Source organism: Mustela nivalis, assembly GCF_964662115.1.
Source record: "Mustela nivalis genome assembly, chromosome: 5".
NCBI lineage: Eukaryota > Metazoa > Chordata > Mammalia > Carnivora > Mustelidae > Mustela > Mustela nivalis.
In genome coordinates, this window is record NC_139024.1 from 57,289,980 (window position 1) to 57,312,828 (window position 22,849).

General features: G+C 37.9%; 1 protein-coding gene across 6 annotated transcripts in view; it reads right to left on the reverse strand.

The window, feature by feature from the left end:
• The window catches only part of UTRN (utrophin), a 507,070-nt gene that overhangs the window by 91,306 nt on the left and 392,915 nt on the right, over positions 1-22,849 (reverse strand). For all 6 annotated transcript variants that reach the window (XM_082730779.1, XM_082730780.1, XM_082730777.1 and 3 more), the window contains 2 exons: positions 19,139-19,268; positions 5,414-5,682 (listed from right to left, as the gene is read on the reverse strand). In XM_082730779.1, coding sequence (XP_082586905.1) covers positions 5,414-5,682; positions 19,139-19,268 — 399 coding nt within the window. The remainder of the gene's footprint in view (positions 1-5,413; positions 5,683-19,138; positions 19,269-22,849) is intronic.

Genomic DNA, 22,849 nt, shown 5'->3' on the forward strand with positions numbered 1-22,849 from the left:
CTTAGGTCATGATGACAGGTTCCTGGGATCAAGCCCCACATCAGGCTCTCTACTTGATGGGGAGCCTGCTTCCCCCCCTCTCTCTCTGCCAGCTGCTCTGCCTACTTGTGATCTCTTTCCCTCTGTCAAATAAATAAATAAAATCTTAAAAAAAAAAAATTAAGTGGCCAGGGTGCCTGGGTTGCTCAGTCAATCTGCCTTTTGCTCAGGTCATGATGCCAAGGTCCTGAGATGCCAAGGTCCTGAGATCAAGCCCCACATCGGGCTCCCTGCTCAGTGGGGAGTCTGCTTCTCCCTCTCCCTCTGCCTGCTGCTCTGCCTACTTGTGCGCTCTCTCTGTCAAATAAATAAATAAAATCTTTAAAAATAAATAAATAAAATTAAGTGGCCAGTAAGAACAACTTTCCTAACCACAAAATCTATGACTATTACTCAAGAGGTAAGTTTTGATCCTTTCAAAGTCATTATCATCACGTAGTGGAGGGGGCAGAAAGAGTAGTGTCTATAAGAAAAAATGTAAACGAGGCTTAGTGACAAATGAGAGATGGTACAGGCGGGGATGGAGGATGTCTGTGAAGAGGGAAAGAGAAAAACAAAAGATATTTGGGGCCAGGGACAGTAATGTGTCCTGTAAGAGCAAACAGAATAATGAAAACACTAAGCTTTCTCTCTTTGCCGCATAATTCCCCCTGACACAATGTTCATGTTCCCTTTTTCCAACAGAGTCTTTGCCTAGATTCCACTGATGTTTTAAGAGTCAACTCAGGTCCCTATACATCCTATTTCAAGGAACATTTCCCTGAGGCCCTTCCCTCAGCATTCTCGGCTGGAGGCCCCACTACGTGCTCCCAGCATTCTCTCTGCCTTCTAGAATCCAGTCAGGACTTCCTGCCAGCACACATGCAGCCACACAAATGGGGCTTCATAGTGAAGCCCATTCTGACTGTTTGGTGCCATACAGGCCAGTTGTTATGTATTTTAAATATCATTCCTTATCAGAGCTTTTAATACAACCATATTCTTGATGTCCTTCAAGAAGAATAGAAGCTTCTGGAGAAGAGACACTCTCCAGTATTCAGCACAAACTTTGCCATACAGGAGGGGAGAATTCACTTCTACAGATGAAGGCTCATGAAAATGTTAACCTGAGGCAAGCTAATCCAATATACAATTGGGAACAGAACTGAGATACTAAAGGAGAACAGTATATTGTTTTTTCTTTACTATGTCACAAAATCAGAGTTAATCATGTGCCAAACTGAAATGGTATGTATTAGGTGTTGTGAACACAGTGAGCAGCAGCCCTCCAATTATAGCGTTTCTACCATTCCACCCCTTAAGAGACAGAAATATGTCTACAAACCCTTGTTCTGCATTTCCTCATACCAAGTTTAGTTGACGAAATATTACATATCAGAGTGCTTTGATGACCATGAATTTTCATTGGAACACCACAGTATTAACTTGGCTTCCTCATTATGTTTATTTAAAAAAACCCTCTTCAACTACTTCCTTTCTTCCTTCTCTCTTCCAAAACCTGTTACCCTATGTAAGGCCCCCTTAGATAATATGTATAGGCTAAAAATAATCATTATGGTTGATAAAAATCAAAATAGTATTACAAATATAACTTTACTTAAAAAGGAAATTAATTTTAGGTAAATCAGAGAATATATTTTAGTGTTTTTCAAAATTCTGGAATATGCTCAAAAGCCACAAGAAGAAACTCAAGAAGGAAAGTCAGAAGAACAGATTCTAGAACCCAGAGTCAGCATAAAAAGGTCCACACAAAGGAGGGAACCATGTATAAATGACATTAAAAACAGTGAACATGGAAGTCAATGCGTGTAAAGTAAGAAACATTGCAAGAACCCTGACGGCACCAGTATTTCAAAATCAAGCAGAAGAAGGGAAGCTCACAAAGGCATCTGAGTTGCTGGAAAATGGGAAAAAAGGACTTTGAGTTGTGATCATTTTTCTTCATGGCTGTAGAAGCTGGTCTTTCACTGATGACAGAGTAGGTGCACAGACTGACCCATGGTTCAGTGAGAAAAGCAGTTATATGATAACAGGCATTCTAGGTCTGAAGAATGAACCACTGACAGGGAAGCATGGGACAGACAGAAGTGGGATGAGGGTGGGGAAAGCGAATTTTTCAGTCTGGACTTAGAAGAGATCTGAGTTCCTTCAGATTCCGTTTTAAGAATAAAGACAACTCAGTTGTAATTTAACAGTATACATTAATATTCTCTCCTAGATGACTTGAGAGGACTCAAGAATTTCAATCAGCTTTTAAAATCAATGTCTTTGTATTTTGTAGGTATCAAAGATGAAAAATGGAAGGCTAGACAGTACTCTTAGGTTTCTATCATTTTAAATAATAACAGGTTTATTTTAAAAGATGGGAAAAGACTTTCAAAATCAGGTTATAACGTCAAGACGTATTTTTAAGATTTTTTTAAAAAGATTTTATTTATTTATTTGACAGAGATTGCAGGTAGGCAGAGAAGCAGGCAGAGAGAGGGGGAAGCAGGCTCCCTGTTGAGCAGAGAGCCCAATGCGGGGCTTGATCCCAGGATCCTGGAATCATGACCTGAGCCGAAGGCAGAGGCTTTAACCCACTGAGCCACCCAGGCATGCCTATTTTTAAGATCTTATAGGAGTTCCCAATTTTCCTCTGTAAAAATAATGTTTTTCTCTTATAAGCTACAGGTGAAAATACTAAAAGACCTCGGACCGATAAAGTCGTTGGGCTTTGTTTTTGTGGGTGTTATGGCAGTGAGGAATCTCTCTAATGAGAAAGTTTATCTTTTGCTTTTTAAGACCTTCCAAATTAAGGGGCTTGAAGTAAAGCAAGTTTTAAAATAGTTCCCAATCCGCTATGTGTTCTAGTATAAAGAGCCAATTTATCATGTTTGGCTGCACTTTCCTATAGGAGAATAAAAGTCTATGTGGTCTTCTTTGCTATAAAAACAGGAACATCTGCTAGCATTCCAGGCGCTGACTGGCAGCCTGCCAGCAGATGTTGGGGATGGGGAAGGCTTCTCCTGTCAGAAGGTGTGTATTCTGCAAAGAAGAATGATTAAGGATAATTTTAGGGCATTAAACTTATTTGACTGTCCCTCAAAGATTTTGTTTTCCAGTTGCTTTGACATATTTAATAATATTTAGCAATAATCGGTACTTATTTTTATTTGCCAATAGCTTCAGTGGTATTTGACGTATACTTTGGAGTACATGTGCAAAATCCCAGACTTTGAATCCATTTTATTTGGTTTAATGAGACATGGGTTTTTATTTTCCTTTTTCTTAATAAGATGTGAAAATATTTTAATCCATAGTTTATTCCTTCCTCTTAAATATTAATTGTGTTTTTCCTGGCTTTCCACTTTAGTAGAGATATTTGAACAAAAGGATTTGGATAGAGAGACGGGTAATTTCTTTAATCAGATGGGAATAACAACTCCCAAACTTTTAGGTCTTTAATAAGCCCAGATACAACTTTTCATTTTTCCTTCAACACTAACCATCCTGCATTAAAAACTGATACTTTCAAATTGAAATGGGTAAACTCTTGCTCTAAACAAGAGGCATTTGTCTAGTCCAAAAAAATATACTGTTCATAGACAACTGAATTGAAGATTTCCAGCATTTAAAGACCATCTTTTAAATTGCAAGAAGTGTATAACTTCCAGAGAACCTCTACTAAAAGGCTTTATTTTCAGTTCATTATTTGAAACTCAGATTCGCCCATGGAAATGGTTTCCAGGACACCAGAGCTGTAGGAAGAAGCCTACTTAATTCATAGAGTTCTGCACATTTATGTAAATTTATAACGAAAGGTGGCAGATACTAACACTCTTTTAGTAGTGAAACTTTTTTTAAGTTTAAAATTTAACATGTAACTTTCAAAGTTTTGAATTCCAATAGCTGATACAAGTTGCACTTAATTACATTAGTATGAGTGAGGTCCCTACAATGAAAGAGAAGAGCAAGGAAGAAATCATGAAAATTCTACCACTTTACAGCTGTGTAGGCTTGAGCAATACCTGCATTTTCACCATTTGTGAAATGGGTGTAATATACCTATCTTCTTGGGTTGGTGTGAGGATTAAAAGAGGTATCCATGTAAACTGGCTACGAACAGTTCTTGGCACACAGTATGCCTCAATAATGCTAGCCATTATTATTCCCATATCTACACACACATATATTTGCTTATATAATTTGCCTGCAGGTTCATTTCATTTCCTAGACCCTTTCTCCCTCCTTTTTACCACATGAATAAACAAAGGGAAAATGTTATCCAATGTCCGTGCGGAAAAGATAGGTCTTTTGCAGTAAAAATCACATTTATGATATTGATATTGTCAGTCTAACACCTTCTGATGTTTCTTTAGTTTATTCTTTGATTTGACTCATGACTACCTAATATAGAGGTTGCTATGCTACCACAAACCTGACTACTGTGTCTCTTACTGCCTAAATTCTATTATTTTTTTTCTGGATATGTTCTAGAATGTGGGAGCCAAAGGAGCTCAAGATCACAGATCTATCAGCCTTAACTTTGGGTCATTCCTGACCACAAACAAAATTTATAGCTAAGCTAATCCTTCCATAATCTACTCAGACAGTGAGAGAAAAATTGAACATTAGAGTCCTCAGCAAAACAGTATGTTTTTGATTAAGTCCCTAAATTCAACTACCAGTTTACAGGAAATACAGAGTAGAGAGGAACCTGCCCAACTTCATGACGTGCCATTCTACAAAACCCAGGCTGAAAGAAATACTATAAAACACACAATTCAGTTTCTTAAACATTGTAAACAAAACATAAAAGGGATAGAGGGGAAATCTAGAGATTAAACAGGACTTTGCATTACTTTTTTTTTTAAGTAGTGAAGTGTTTAGGGACACAGAGTTGGGTGAAAAAAGGATAAAATAAATAAATAAAAGCTGGGGCGGCGGGGTGGCTCAGTTGTTAAGCGTCTGCCTTTGGCTCAGATCAAGTCCTGGATTGGGCTCCCTGCTCAGTGGAAAGCCTGCTTCTCCTTCTGCCTGCTGTACCCCTGCTTGTGTTCTCTCTTTCACTGTCTTGCTCTCTGTCAAATAAATAAATAAAATCTTAAAAAAAATAAATAAATAAATTTTTAAAAGAAAAGGGAAAGTAAATTACTGTGAAAGTCTCGTTCCTTGTTATTTTGGTGGGGAGGGGGTTCTGATGGTGAGGGGCATATGGAAAACATCTGTTGTGACTGGAAAAAAAGAATCTCTCTATCCTGATTTTGATGGAGCTGTGACGGGGTTGGCTTCATAAAATGCCTTATAATGGTTTTTACATGTGACTTTCTTTGTGTTAGATTCAACAATAAAACATTTCTTAAAATCCTTTATCTGAGGCAGTGAGGCTGACCATGGTTTTTTCGATGTGGTCCTGCAGGGAGTCGATGAGTAAGTCTCCCACGGGTTTCCAGCCATTGCGCACGGCCTCCACCTCCTTCATGTCAACGTCCAGGTCATCCATGGCGCCCTGCAGGTCTCTGAGCTTCTCTAGTGCTTTGTCCACTTGCTTTTGCCAATTGCTGGTGACCGTGTTTAGACTTTCCCACTTCTCTTTGACTTCAGAGGACTGTTTGCGCATGGCCTTGGCGATCTTTTGGGCTTTCTCCTCAGGAGTCAATTCTGCAGTTAAGAAAAAAAAAAAAGAATATTTGAAAGTCTGATCAATAGCCAAGTGAGAACACCACCTTTTGTAAGGGTTTGCTACCAGGTTCATGGAGACACAGTTTATATGAGCCAGAGGAAGAAACCATTTCTCTATACTCCCATCACCAATTAATTCCCTGCTACTCCCCAAATAAGAAAATAGCTACTCAGAGTAATAAGTGGCCCCATTGTTTTAGTGACTTTTGAATTTCAATATAGTTATAAACCTTGAAATATAACACAATCCCTCAAAAAATGTTTTTCTTTAACATAAATTCACTTCTATAAAATCCAAAGACATCTTTCGTTGTCCTCAATCAAAATGGGAAATATAATTAGGAGAGAAATAGCTTTCAGTTATGAGGAAAGACTGAAAAAATAAGATTAATTGCTCATGTTTCTTAAAACAGTAACTGAAGACAAATAATCTATCTTAGATACTTCATCATTGCTGAGTCTGTCTGGCAGTTCATCTTTAATAGAGGGCACTTTCTGTACCCCAGACGTGTAGCACGTCCACAAACATTTCAATGGGAATATAAAAAATTTCAAGCATCATCCCAAATATTTCATACAGCAAAATGGTTTCTAGGATATCTGAAATAAAAAAAAAGTTAGACTTTCAGACAAGAAAGGGTAGGTATCATGCAAGGCCCTGCAGGGACAGGAAGGAAGAGTAAGATTCCAGAAGACAAGCAAAATATTGAGAAATGGAAGTCAAGTTCAAACCCCAAAACACAGAGATCTCAGAAACAGTGATGAGAAGCTGACAGGACCAGGGCAGAGATATTTGATGAACACAGAGCAGACACCCTCACAGCCGGTTGGAGAGCTCTCCAGCTACACATTCCTGGGTCTCAGTTCCCTCAATACCCAAGGATGCCCCCTTTCCTATCTTGCTGCTTCGATGGTTATCCCGCTTGTCCACTGAAAACGGAGGCCAGGCAGAAACACATCATCAACGTAAGCTGTAGAGAATTTAAGACCGATATACTTATTCTTCTTTGTGATAATATCCCATCTTTTAGTATCAATCACATTAGCAACTTCACTTCACTTCAAAATATTTCAAATTGTTGGTAAAAATGAACTGAAGTTAACTGAACTTCCTGGTAAGATGAACTTCATGGTCAGATGGACTAAAGTGAGCTCTCCTGAACAGTAACTTTCATCTTCAACATAAATTCATCCTCCTATCTTTCTTTAGTATTATTTAAAAGTCAAGTGAAGGGGACAGAGCACATTTCCAGAAAATTCTAGAGATCAATATTTAGACTTAAAACAACTATAATAAATCTCTGGGAACCAAATGGACCATGAAGAGTTTAGCAGCCACAGAACTCCAGGTCGCACTACTCAAGTATTAAAGGCTACACAGAGTCCTTGGTAACTGAACTGAGGAGAGGGAGATGCTGTGTAATGATAGGCAGATAGACAGAACCCACCAGTAAGGGAGAAATTTGGAAAACAAGTGAATGCCCAGCCTCTAGGAATGCTTGAGCTGGGATACAGTCCCTTACAACAGTACTGGAGGAAAGGTACGTCATTAGGCAGGCCTTATTCAAATCCTTACCTAGAAAATGAGAAATACAGAACATTTACATGAAATGTATTTCACATAAACATAAAACGCTTTATTTTTATATGCCTCATCTATATAAATGCTTCCATATAAATAATATAAAATATACAAAATAAATAAATGGTATTTATGTGAGGTGAAAAAAAAATCATATGTGAGGTGAAAAAAAAATCATCCTTAATAGCCCCATGAGAAAAGGAGTGCTAATTTTTATGATAGTAGCACCTGTGTTTGTTAATAAGTCACGTGGTCTTTTTCAAAGATCTATTTTAAGCAGTTGTGTTTCCCTGGCTTTTGTAAAAGAAAAAGATACAGTACTAATTTCTGAACAGACAACTTAATTATGATGATTTTTTTCGCCTGGATAAAGTAAAAACTGCTTCTGAGTCAGTCACTGAATAACCTGGCAGGGAGACACACGGGGTCTTTGTCCTGTGACAAAACACCTGGCATGGCTGGGACATTTTTGTCTTCACTAAATGTAAAATCTTTTGATGGAGCAGTCCTTTTGTGGTATTTATTATATAATCCCTCCTCAAGCAGCTCCTCAGAAGAAAAGAAAAGCTCTATGTTCAATTCCCCATCTGTTTGCCAGAAAGGATAGATTAACTGATCACGGAGTCCGAAGAAAAGTACCTCCTATTACAGTACCAATTTCAGTTTAATGCGTACTTTAAACCAGAAACAGAGGGAAGAGCAAAACCAAACAAAAACTTTCCAGCATGTCTGTGATACACGTAATAAGCAGCAAAATATAAAATACCATGTTACGACAATGTGGGGCAAGAGAATAGAAAAACAAATTAAAAAACAGCAAAAAAAAAAAAAACCATAAAAGAAGAAAACAATAAAGGGATATATAATTGCATTTTCAAAATCCTCTAGTTATTCAAAAATCAAAGAAGAAAGTTCCCTTCAAAATTTCTGAAGAGTTTTTTTGTTTTTTTTTTTTTTGCCATAAATTTTAAGACCCTCAGGCAGGAGTGGAGAATCTTTTGGACCTAGTGATTCAGAATTTGGGGGACGTACTAGAAACCCCTCTGAGAGTCTGTTTGCCTGTTGGTTTTTAAATACTGATCCCCAGAGGCCCTACCCCCCAAATACCATGAGATTCAAATTTAGTTGGTCACCGGTGAAGGGCAGCATGGATATATTTTAAAAGCTCCCCAGATGACTGTAACGTGTTGTCAGGACAGAGCACTGCCAGCTTCTTGGCTTACAAATTGATTTCTCTGGTCTCCGCTGCTGAAGCTGGAGTATTTCCACTCGGATGAGCTGTTGTGTCATTCCCACGCAATGGCAGGGCCACTAAATACTGAAGGCCCAGTGAGCAAATGAAGCTCAGAGATAAGAGGGTAATCTAATTTGCATTTGAAAAGGCAGTAATAGAGGCTAATCTGAGAGAAGGAAGAAACAGCAGGATAAAACCAAATAAATTTACTGACAATTTTCAGACCAGAATAGCTTTTTCTGTCACTTTCCTATTCCCTGTAGTGTGTGTGTGTGTATGTGTGTGTGTGTGTCCTTCTCTGTGGATTTTTTTGAGAAGCAGCATTCTGGTTCTCCCTTCTCTTCAGGACTTCCTGACCAAACGTTGAGGGTGCAATTATATTTACTTTCTACATTCATAGTATGTATTTATACATAATATATAATAGATTAATTTTTATTATAAATATTGTTATATTAATTCCATATTTATGTAATTGAAATAGTGATTGCTTTATTGTGTTACAATAGATAACTATCTTTTAGGAAGAATTAATAACTACCTTTTAGAAAGAAGAGAGAAGAAAAAGACAAAAGAGAGTAGAAAGCAATGATCAATCCTGAATTTTTCTCTTGTCCAATTATCTTTATTCTTCAACTATGCAAATTAATTGGTGGCACTTATACCTCACTATCTTCTACGCCATAGCTGAGAAAGGCTGTGCCATGGTTCCCTGAAATGCAGGTGGAAAACAAAGCAGGACCAAGAGCAGAGACTAGGGTTGGGGCTAGCCCTGACCCCATCATGCCCTTGGTTCCTAGGAGAGATAAATGACCTGTTCAACTCACTTTTATCAAGTGGGAACCCTATTTTCTCATGCTGGGAAATCATTTTTATTCCAATGGGTTCTTTTAACTTTAAAATTCAATTCTATAAGAAAGCCAAAGTCACCATACATCTCAAAGAAATCTTAACAGTAGAAAACAATCTCCTTATGTGTGCTTATACAAAAACATTTTACAATAAAGAAAGTATCTGTTCCTCCTATGAAATAATACAGAACTTTATTAGAATCACCCCAGTTGCTTTAAATAATGATCTTCCATATTTATTGTATCTTCTTTCTCCATATGAAATTGACATATATAATCTCCATTGTGAATAGGTTCTAAGCTTTATGTCATTCAAGTTTTCTTTCTTTCCATCTTGGTTTCAGCAATACCCAGTCTAGAGACCAGTATATCCTCAATATGTAATTAGTGAACCAAGTTGGGTTCAATGGAACTTTTAGCTTAACTCTACTGAGAATACTAAACTTTATATTCCACTTATTTTTCCTTCCTCCTCCCTATCCCCATATAAAGGGATTATAAAAAGGCCTTTACTGTCAAAGAGAAGGACAAACCTTATGAAAGTTTTTTTTTTTTAATTTGGTAATTCCAAATATCTTACTTTTACTGTTTGCCTTTTTTTTTTTTTACATGTATCTATAATCTTGTATTTCACCAAGCAATGAAAAGGAAATATTAAGGCAAGCAAATATAGAAACAAAACAAACCTTCCAGAGTAGCATTTTTACTCCTGGACAATCTAGTGTAAGGAAAGACTAAGAGATCATATGCCAGTTCTAATACTAACGAGTTACATAATAATAAATATATTCCTTATCTCTTTGAACTTCAGTTAATAACTGTAAAGCTACTGGCACATAAGAGAGCCTCAAAAAAAGGTTCATTTCTTTTATGATTCCTTTTATGATTTTATTACTAAGTCTGGGAGGTTTAGATATCTCTAGGGATTTTTACATAAGCAAACCAATATATTAGCCAATAAGAATTCGCAGGAACAAAACACATACACACACACACACACACACACAACAGCATCCCCATATCACTAGACATCTCTAGGGATTTTTACATAAGCAAACCAATATATTAACCAACAAGACTTCACAAGAACAAAACACACACACACACACACATACACACACACACACCAGTATCCCCGTAGGCTCTTACTATCTCTCTCTTTACCTGCCCTCCATTTCTCTCTTACCTTCATAACCAAAAGATGCTTCTGATTAAAATAATAGGAAATACATTCTCTCCACGTTTTCTGATTACATGATTAAGATTAACTTAATCCCTCTGATGATCAGTGTTTAAGAGGACTCCGCCCATTTCCTATTTTATGTGATGATAACAATCATTATGAAATAGATTACAAGTACACCATCAAGGGCCATCAGCTGATTACTGTAATATTTCTAATTAAGTTCATCTAATACATTATAAGAGTGACAATATTAAGAGGTGACCCAGACTAGATTAACCTGCTAATGTGTTACCTAAATCTTTTAGTAGGAACATCATAAAGATGATATGAATTCATCCACATTGCCAAGGGACTTCTCAAATCCTTAAGAAAAAAAAGGATGGATGAATAGATACATTTAATGAAAAGTAGAAACTCCAAGATAAAGACCTTTAGGGAGTATCTTCCACAAAAACCCACAAGCAAGATCTTAATGAGGGAAGGAAAACAGAGAGGAAACCAGAAATTCAGAGCACACTGTGGAGGGAGATGAATGGTACATCTGATCAGAAGTTAAAGGAGATAGAACCCAAGTCTGGACACTTTTAAGTTTTATTCTTCCTGTAAAGTAAGTCAATGTAAATAAACCCAGCACTGAATTGAGGAAGGAGGACGCATCATTAAGTAAATTAACCTCCAAGGAAGGGAGCAGGAACATCAGAGACACCCTGGAACAGACCTGGCTAAGCAACCTGAGATCATCCAGCTTTCAATTTTCTATAACTGAATATTCCCTGAATTTCCTCATACTAATGACTGTTTGGTAATTTTTTCAAGTCATTGATGAGTACTGGACAGTAGTAGACAAGTCCCTGGGAGCTGGGGGATGGTACTGGGAAGAAAGAAGGAAAGCTGGGAATGTAAACTCCAGGAGGGGAAGGATATGTTTTGTTCACTATCATATCCTCGGTACCTAGAATACTTAGCCATTCTTACAAAAGAAGTTAGGCCCGTTTTATGTTTAGGTACTGCCATAATAAGTGAGAAGTTTAACTGAGGAGAAAATTTTATGCCTTTGTTTGCGTTAAACTTTTTAAAAAATGGCAAACCCTTTAACTCACTCTTGAAGATTCCAGCCTTCAAGAGGAACAACAAAAACAAGGTAAGTATACTACTCCATTAAAAGAGTTTAGTATCCTCCTATACTTTAAATTTTAAAAAGTAATATTCCAAATGTCAATTACAATAAAATACATACATGTAAAATACTGCCCTCTTTTTTATGAGGCAAATGTAATTTACGGATGGTTGCAATAGTGATTAGAGAACATAGCAGATGGTGAACAATTAATTTAAAATGCTGTGCCCATCAAACTAACCTTTGTTATCATATAATTCTTCACCAAGAATGTTGATTTGTTTATTTAATGGATTTTATTACTATGGCATTCATTATCATGCAAAAAAGTTTTTGAAATTTTTACCCAATCAGTGGGCTTAGTCAGTCAACTCACATATTTTAGGAAAGCTGAAGACTAGATTCATTACATCCATACATACATTATAGAACTTTAATTGGGGAAGGATCACATTGCTGCTCTGTAGTTAAGGAACACTGAAAAAGAAAGCAACATTATATTTTTCTGTGCTTCTTCATGCATTACCACATTACTAATCTAATTTGGACTTGAGAAGCTAATTAGATTATTGTCTTGGTCTATAAGGCCTGAAAGCTGTTATTTATCCTTCAAGTTTTTATATGAAAATTAAAAAGTCTAATATTGCCTAACCACCTCCTCCCTTGATGCTAGGGAAATCAGTGAATTGGGATGCCATCTGATTAAGCAGCCTGATATTTCAGTACAGAATAAGCAATAGTAAAGGGAAAAGTAAAGGGTTATAAAATATATTTAACTACTGGGGCACCTGGATGGCTCAGAGGGTTGGGCCTTTGGCTTTGCCTTTGGCTCGGGTCATGGTCTCAGGGTCCTGGGATCCGGCCCCACGTCGGGCTCTCTGCTCCGCGGGGAGCCTGCTTCCCCCCTCTCTGCCTACTTGTGATCTCTCTCAGTCAAATAAATGAATAAAATCTTTAAATATATATATATATATTTAACTACTGTATGAAATTTCTCTTAAAGTAGCAGAATATAGAAAATTACTTTGACTAAATCTTAGGATTACTGGGTTAACGAAGAGGGTATACTATGGTGGTGAAGAGCGCCAAGTTTAGCAACTAAGCCAACATGGCGCCCCGGCTCTGTCCTGAGTTACAGTGTGCTTCCACACCCCACAAAGCCTTTGTTTCCTGATCTGTCAAATGGGTGGTAACAGTATTCACATCTCAGGGAGTTGTTACAGGGATTAAAGGAGACAAGGCATGTGAGACACCTGGCCCACTGCAAGCACCTGTTTATAGCATGGGCACACAAATCCCTGAGCTACACGGTACTCAAGCTGAGCCCGTCAGAGCCCTCTCCGGTGATGTGCTGGGCTAACGAAGGCTGTCCCTCCCTGGTGAGAGGTCATAAGGTAGATGGTTAGAGGACAGCTAAGAAAATCAAAACTTGTAAAAAGAGAAAGGAGGCCAGAAAGAAGCAGCTTCTGAGTGGCATTCTAGTCCCTGTGGCCGGCTGTGACCTTGCCCTTCCTGTAATTTAGCTATGGAGGCTAATATATTTCCCCTTGTGTCTTCACTTATGGAAGTTGGGCATCTGCCATTTACTATGACTAGGGTTCTAATTAATAAAGCTGGTATTAGGAAAGCAAAAAATGCCCTGGGAAAAAAACACCCATCAGTTTTATGAGCCTAATTACTTACGCTGTAATGTATAATTTGGTCTCATTTTATGAGTTGCAAGGAAATAGCTACTGCCATCTTTTTTTGTAAACCTAAGTTATACTAAGAATCAGTATAAAAGTAACTTCTACTAAACTGTATGACAGTTTCACATTGCACTCATTTAATGATCATGAAATTTTATTTGCTAACTAAGTTGCTAACTAACAAATTTTATTTGTTAGCTAAGTTTGCTAACATTGGCATAAAACGGACCTACTGGACTGAAAAATGTCACTTATTATTTCTTTGTTATATCATATACAAATTTCACATAGGAGAAAAGTATTCCTAATAACTGGCTATCTAAAATACTATGAAACATTAAATAATTCAAAGAAAACACTACACCCTGAGTTTAACTACTAGTAAATGTAAATAGCCAGCTGTCAATGACCAGAGAGGAAAAATGTTAACCCTTAATACTTTAGCATCTGAAAAAACGATAACCATTAATCACAAGTACAGTCAAACCTAATTATACAAAGTATACACACACACACACACACACACACACACACACACAAAGCAGAAAAAGACTACAATAAGAGATGTCTTTTTTCCCAGGATTATAATGAAAAGAAACAAAATCAACTAACCAAGTATACCAGACCAAAAAAGAAATAATGTTCCGACAGTCTAGAATAAAATACTAGCTGTAGCAACAGTAATGCCTTAACTGGCATGGTTTTGAAAGAAGACTCATGGGGAAATTGATGAAGACAATAATGCAATCTTCTTTATCTTAAAAATGAAAAGCTGAGAAGAGGAAAAGAGCTTTGCTAGATCTAAATATACAGTAATTTGCACAACTTCGTAAACACTTTCAGAGGTGAACTATCCTCTCAAAGAGTTATAAGTTTTATTTAGCAGCTGATACCATAACCTCAAATCATAAAATATACACGCACATGTGCGCACGTGCGCCGGCATCCCAAGGCGGTGTGGAGAGAGAGACGTCTCTGCGAATCCGACCTTCAACCTGAACTGTAGGTGACAAATAGGTGAGAAGGCACATGTACTCTCTGATTATCTCAAGAGATTTGGGGGCCAGAGTGGGCTAAGGCTGGCTGAGTCCCCAGATGATCGCCTGTATGTCTACCTTCCCTGGGCAGCCACGTGGTTTTCAAAAGGAACTGAAAGCTGGGACTGAGAACAGTAACGGGGAAGGGGAGGCTGGGAGAATAAAGGAGAAGCCAGAAACAGCTGTGCAGGGTTAAGAGGTTCTAGACACTGCAAGTGGAGAAGGAGCCAAGACAGTGGCCAATAAGCAGAGAGAGACAGAGCGAGAGAGGAGATAAGAGATGTGGTGAACGACAGCCAAAACACTTCGGATTAAGAAAGGTCACCAACAGGGCGCCCGGGTGGCTCAGTGGGTTAAGAAAGGTCACCCACATAGAAGTTTTGAGCTCTGTTCCTGGATCTATGCTACATTAGCTTGTGTTCAGCATCACATTATTTTCTTGGCGTTTGCATTTTTACTGAAAAGGAAAGGGGGAGGGAAGGAAGGAGAGAAGCGAGGGAGAGAAAGAAAAAGGCACACCGTTTTATCTATTAGGGGTCGTTAGGAGAACAAGAGAGTGGTTTTAGACATGCAAAGAACAATCAAAAGAATGATGAAAAATGTACTCTTCTATCAATCTACCTGTTCACAGATATAAACCAGGTGATTAAAATCAAATGAAAAACAATTCAACTGTGTTTAAAAGAAAATCAATAGAGTGACATGATCCAGATTAAAACAAATTAAACAGTTCCATAATAGCTCCAACCAGATATAGGCGCTACTGACCAAGTTGTGAACTCTGTAAAATACCTATAATTATTCAGATGATTTCAGTTCAATTAAAAATTATATTTACTTAAGAACTATTTATGGGTAGAATGAGTTATTCTGAGGAGTTAGCGTTCCAGACAGACGCACTTTACCTATTTAGCTCTAGATTTTTATGGTTGCCATTTTAAAAGGAAAGATACTAAAATGTAGTATAAATTCCTATGCCTTCTCTTAACTGATTTATATTCCGTCTTCAAAAATAAACAAACCATAATTCATAGCTTCAATTTCCTTTTATTGTAAAAAGCCCCAAAGACTACTTTGTTTTGTTTTATTTTAGAAGCCTCGTATATCTGTTCTAGAATTTCTTTCTGCTCCTTGCTATCAGACTGCCAGGCAGCATTGCTCACTGTCACCCTTCTCCCTGTCCTGTCATTTCCATTTTGCCACATACCCACCATTCACTGGGAAACGAGTTAAACCAGTTACAACAGTGTCTAAAGTAAGAGTTAATACCTCGGAGAGAGCTGCTTCTCCATGAGTCCGAGTAGGATCTTCACTGTATTTGCTGTATGATATTTATTTTGGCTGCTCAGTTAATTTTACACACTTTTTCAGCTTCTCCATAAGGGAGAAAGATCACGAGGAAAGGAAGAGCTGAGCCCTGGACACAGTAACACAGTCAGGGAGATGATGGTAAAGCAGGGAGAAGAGCGGAGAGAGAAAGGCAGCTGGGGAGACAGAGCGCCATCGCTGTCCTGTCGGCGACAGGATGAGCAGGCGCTGGCCGGCAAACAAGGAAGGAGTCAGAAGCTCCTGTGGTGATACAGACCGACAGGCAGGAAAAACCAGGAGAGGAGGCAGTTTTTCTGCCACCCAGGAAAACTGGGGCCAAGTCCCTGTGTAGCTTTGGGCTTCAGGGGAAGGAGCTCAGATGCCCTTCCAGGGGTACTGGTGGTTTTTAAGCCTGGGAAGTAAACGCCAGTTCTGAGTTTCAGATTTATCACTGTAGTGTCCTTCTGATGCAGAGATACCAATTAAGAAAGAACTAACCCTAGTCCTAACAAAAAATGGCAAGGGCTTAAAGTAAGGCAGTAATATTAGTAGTGATTATTGAATATTTAAAATATACATACATGAAAGGTGGCAAGGGATTAGATCTTAAAAGTACCCATCACAAGGAAATATAATTTGTAACTGTGTGTGGTGATGGATATTAACTAGACTTATCATGGTAATCGGTTTACAATCTATACACACATCAAATTGTTATGTTGTATACCTTAAACTTCCACCGTGTTTTATGTCAATTATATCTCAATAAAACTGGGGAAAGGGGAAATATCTAGCAGAGCATATCTGATGAGATTATCAGCTACTTATCATTTCGTTGAAATAATTAATTTATTTCTTTTTCATAGGATTTGTCAGTTAATAGATTCCTGAGAGCAATTCATACCTATAACACTCAACAATAAAGTAAAACACCACAGGTTGCCACACACACACACGATAATTAATAATAGGAAAAAATGAAAAAAAAAAAGAGATGAAAAAAGGCATTTAGAAAAGTCACGTAGAGAAGTTCTTTCTGAAATAGTTACTTAAAAGTAGAGAGATGGATCCATTTTGCTCTGTCACTATGCATGGTACATACAACATAATAAATAACTGCTTATTAAATGCAATAAGAAATCATTTTATCAGGGGCACCTGGGTGGCTCAGTCATTAAGCAACTGCCTTCAACTCAGGTCATGATCCTGGAGTCCTGGGGTCAAGTCCAGCATTGGGCTCCCAGGTCCTCGGGGGGGTCTGCTTCTCCCTCTGACCCTCTCCCTTCTCATGCTCTCTCTCTCTCTCTCTCTCAAATAAATAAATAAAATCTTTTTAAAAAATCATTATATCATTTCTCCCTGATCTAGTCCCCTCCACAGTGATTACTTCACATACAACTAATGTTCAAATGCTCTTTATTTCTGATAGCAGCTCTACAAAAATCATGGTAAACAACAAAGGTATAAAAGCTATTATGGATAATTTTCTTTCATTTACTTTTAACAGCAAGTAAAATTAGCCAGCATTGCAGAAAGCAGTATCAGTATAGGAGGAAAGTATAAAAATTACTAATCATAAAAAAAAAAAAAAACAAGAAAATCATAAAGTTAAACTGATGACTTTTTCTTGACCCCCAATATAGTATTTGAAAGCGGCTTAGAAATATACCAAATCTAATAGCCAAATAAGAATGCAAAAAGGCGATTATTACCAAGCCCCTTAAACTGACTACCCACTGAGAAGGAAAATTTAGAGCAAAGTGAAGCTTTAGTGATATAACAACACTTTTTTACCGTAATGAAGTAGCTTAACATAAAAATGTTGCCTCTATGCTACTGGGGAAGCAAAGAGGCAAGAAATGCAGATTTAAGGTAGATTTTAAATTGGGTAAAAGTTGAGATGAGGGAACTTATTTTTCTTCCAAGTTTAACAACAACAATTATAATAGTGCCTTCTTTCTTGTTATATTTAGTTGAAATGTTCTGACTTTCCAGGTCCTCTACACTCTGAACCAGACAGCCCCTACAAACCCTTTACTCCCGCCTCCTGCCTAAGCACACTGCACCCTGCCAGGGGCTTTGCTCCTCCCTGCTGCTGTGATAATCCCATCCCAGTGGTCTTCCCTCTTCCCTGAACCCACCCGCTGCCCACGCATCCCCACAGGTGCTCAGCTCACCCACGCATTCATTTAGCGTGTGCATGTGTAGGCTGCGTGCGTGTATGTGTGCATGTATATGTGTGTGTGTACATAACACACACATACAGAATCCTCAGAAGGAGTACTTCTTCAAAGCCAGAAATATCAATTAGGACGGATTTGCACACTGTGGGGTTAGTTGAAAGGTGGAGACCCAGCAATGACTTGAGTCACCAGTAGGCTGAGTAGAAAGACAATGATGCTGCTCGCAGAAACTGAAAGTTAGAAGAGATAAGTATGCTCTGTGTGTGTGTGTGTGTGTGTGTGTGTGTGTACAAAGACACACATAGCTAGGCTTGGAGGGTTAAGACTATCATGTTCTTGAGGGGAAATTTATTCAGGTTGAAGTAGGGCTGATCTGACAAAGGCTGATGAGGAAAATGGCTACTTGTCCAAACGTCTGCTCTGGTTTCGGCTACAGTCAAAGAAAGCATTTTCCAACTGTACTTTCCTAACAAGTAGTAAATGCTCATGAATTATGCTGCTGTACACAGCATGAGGCAGTCTTTTAGGTCTGCCTTCACTATGTGAAGTGAAAGATGAAAAAATATTTTGAATGGCATGTTTGTTTTTAAAAATGCATCAGAATGCTTTTATTGCCAACAGTGAAAAATCATAACAAAGATCTATGTTGGCCCCCGATTCATCTCTTAAGTTTATTGTGTGATTTACGGCTATTTGCTGAGAAGGTAGTTTCTGTTTCAATTTTCAACCAAAGTATATAAACAGTACATGAATAGGTTAATTTTAAATTAAATAAAGTCTGTTGTCTACTTTTAAAAGAAAGGTGTTTTACTTTAGTGCCTTATTTTAAAAAGTAATCTGAAAACACAGAAGCTTAAAAAAATCCTTGCTTATTTATGTATTTATATATATTGTATTTTAAATGCCAGTCCTCTAGTTGCAATCATTTATCATGTAATTTGTTTGAATATAAGAAATACACATTTTTCTTTCTCAAAGAAATTACCTTTAGTTACAGTATGCCTTTTCTAAATCTACTTGTCTGCAGTTAATTTTCTTATAAAATAAGGATATTGATGCATACAGTCATCTCATTTTAATGTAAAAATCTAGATATTTGATAATAATGACATATTTGATTAAACTAACACTTAGAAGAAAAAATTTTAGTATCAGATCCTGAAATACTATAAGGAAATTTCCTACTTCATTTCAGGATTTTGTTCTCCTCACATGTGTTTTTATGACGTATGAAAGAAACCAATCTCACCTGTTTTTGATTGTAGGTTTCTTCTTGGTTCTTCGGGGGCCTCAATTGGCTGATCAGCCAGGAAAACCCGAGCTTGGTCGATAGCATTCAGAACAGAATACTCTTTCTCCTTTAACTCTCGTCTCAGGGCCTTTGCAAAGAGAAGCAAAAGTTGAATTTGTAACCTACTATGTTCACCAACTAATGAGACATGTCAATTAGACTACTGACCATATTTGTCAAGGGAATAACTAATATTTAAGCAAAGTCTGAAGTGAAAATATAAATTTTACGCATATGAATGACGAAACATGAATAAAAGCAAAAAGATGACAGGACTTAAAGACGCAAAACAAAAATCTTTACAATATTCACCTAAGGGAAATTGTTATTGTGTATTTGAGCTTACACAAAATGTGCTTTTAGGGTGATCACTCCTGTCAGACTGCTAAAATAGAATAGCCTGTTCGAAGATACCTTTTTCTTATAAGACTGGCAAAAAAAATTACATCCAATAGTACAAGAGCAGGCAATTTCACAAGTAGTAATGAGATCCTCAGAAGTGTTTTACATTCTTTAGAATATATTAAGAAAAAAACACTAAGAGATGGAAACAAATTAAAGTACATGAAATCAAAACTAAACCAAAGAGAACACATAAAAGACAGTCTCCAATTATCTTCAAATACGTTCCATCTAGCATGCTGAGGCAATTACGATTTTTCCCTTGTGAGGTTTTCCATGCAAATTTATGGTTCTCAGAACAGTCTGCCTTTAGTACTTTCATTCTTTTAAGTAGGGTTAAACTTTCACCTCTGTTCCCATTAAATGTTTGGTGATTAAGACTCTAACTGACTAGGGTTTAAAAACAAAGCTTACTCACTGGCTACTGCAAGGTAAGAGGAAATGAAGATTTTCTCATGTGCTATTTGAATGCTGGTATTATTGTTATCCTCTTAAAACTACACACATAAACACCTCCTGGCTCTAATATTTTGCTTTTAGTGCAGTTTCCTTATAACGCATTACGAAAACTCCAGTTTTTGTTTTCTAAAATATCATATTCTAGTACAATCTTAGAATCAATACAGTTTTTGCTTCTGAACACAACGATTTTTTTAAATAGCTTTTTGTGTAACTATGTTGGGATGACAGGGTATTCGCAGGCTAAATCCTCATCTTCCAGAGTAAATGAAAGAAAAATAATCTAGAAAACCAGAATAATCATCTGATGTGAAAACCAGAGCTAAACACAAGAAAAATACCCATAATGATTTTTTTTTTTTTGGTAAAGATTTTTACTTATTTTAGAGAGAGAGAGTGTGTGTGAGTTGGGGGGTAGGGTAGGGAAATGAGCAGAGGGAGAGGGAGAGAAAGAATCCCCGGCAGAGAGGAGCTCAGTCCCCGGACCCTGAGATCATGACCTGAGCCAAAATCAAGAGTGTGATGCTCAACCTACTTAGCTCCCCAAGCGCCCCTCAAGTAATGAATTTAAAAGAGAACATTACTGGTGGGGGAGGAGGAGGGGAGATCAATGACAGAATGTTGGTTTTTCCAGTAAGAACTGTGAATATTATTTGACTTTTAAACTATTTACAATTATTATCTTGACAATAAAGATAATAAAGGGAAGAACAGCAAAAAAGCACATTCTCTAAAATCCATAGATACCTTCATAGCATCTATAAAACCAGACTGTGAGGCAAGCACAAATCAGCATATCCCCACATCAGCACCTTCGTGAGCATCAAATGACTATGTGACAAAACCCTCACCATCTCTACTGAGAAATGTGGCCTGTGAAGAAGTCCCCAGGTGTGACACTCAAGACAAGTAAGACAAACTTCTGACATTTAAAGTCTGTGATATGTGGAAACAGAATAGACCATAGAGAAACAGGGAAAATACATTTTAATCCAGAAATATATACAAACATGCCCAGGTCCTGAGCCTATTCTTTAAAATTTAGATTATTGTGTTGTTAAAGCAAAAAGCTCCAGATTGATGAAAATACTCCTAAGGTATCTACTTCCCAAAGCATCTGGAAATATAAAATATAAAATAATGGTATGAAAAAGCATGTTGCTTAAAAGCCAAAAGTAAAAAGCAGTGGGCAACACAGCAGATTTATAAAAATTTTAGTGATCCAGAATATTTATTCCCCCCAAACCCAAATCTAACCAGTAAATGTGGGAGAGGTAAAGATTCTTAAAATAATGCACAATGGCTGTGCCACAGATCTTCTTTCTGAAAGGGAAGTCCCAGACATGAACCTATTTAATGCAAGTTGCTAAAAGGAAAGTGAAGGAACCAGAAGAATGACTCCTCCTTCTGGTTGATCAAATAGGATGAGGATTCCCAGGAGTGTTTGCAGATTTGGCACAAAAGGAAAACCAGGAAACACCAACTGGGTGATGATGGGGAAGGGGATTAAAAACCGAGAGAAGACAGAGCATAAAGGAATGTGACTCAGAGAAGGGAGCACAGAAGCAGTGCCGGTCCTCCGGAAACACACGGTGATTACGGAGCGTGTATTTCACGAAGCATGAATTCTGATCTCCTGGCGGAGAAAGGAGATAATAGGATCCGTATGATTTAGGTGTACAGTAGTGCCCAAAGGGGAGTTCTGGATTATTATTAGTCCACAAAATGAGCATTGGCTAGGGGTCCGGGGAGTGCAAATCGCATCAGAGAGATTTGTGTTAAAATTATTTTTAGAATTTCAAACACCCACATGGAAATATATATTTGTCTACAGAAAGGATACTTGGGAACACTAGCCAGTCAACTTCCTTGACGGCTGGAATTTTACCAATTTAACACAGATGCTCTCATGATGGGAGATTCACTGGCTGCTGTTTACTCTGCCTGGAAGGCTTTTTCCTCAGATATCCACATGGCGTATTCTTCCTCCCAAGAGGCCTTCTCAGTGAAGCCCACCCACCCATGCTATTTAATGTAGAATTCACCTCTCCCATCCGCTACATTTCCCATCACCTTTTACTAAGCAAAGCAGGCATCTAGCTATTATGGTTATTGTTTCTCACCCGTTTCTCTCAGATAAAAGTTAAGCTCTACAAGGCTGAGACATTTTCTGTTTTTGTTTGTTTCTTTGCGTTTTGTTTTTCACTGTGGTAAATGAGGCACCTGACATCAGTGCTTTGGGACCTGGTAGAACTAGGGGGCTCGGAAATGCTTCTTCGTGGATATGGTGTCTAAACAGTGTCTTGTAGAGGGAGGAAAGTACTTCCAAAAGAGAAAACTAAACACTAGCAGAAGAACAAGGGAGTGTGATGGTGTGTGCACTGAGGGAACTTAAACATTTAGTGCCAAAGAGCTGAGCGGATATCAGGTCACAAAAACCACTGTATGAAATCCTAACCGAGCATGTGAGACAACCCGTCATGGGCACTGGGAAGCCACGGGAGAGCAGGACAAGATAGCAGGGGGCTATGACTGTCCAATCTACATCCCCGTTTTTTACAGTATCATTGTCAGGTCTCTCAGATTCATGGAAAACAAATCTGAGTGTGAGAATGCCCCACAGGACTGGAGAATCTATTTTCCTTCCTAACCACATGAAACTTCAGCACTTTTTAGAACAATCTCTCTGCAAAGGGCGTTGGCAGGGGAATGTCTCGCGAACTCCTTTGATATGCCAAGGGAGGGAAGTAGAAGAGGCAAGTGTGGGCACGTGGGAACCACGCCAACTACGTGAAAATGTGGGGCTCG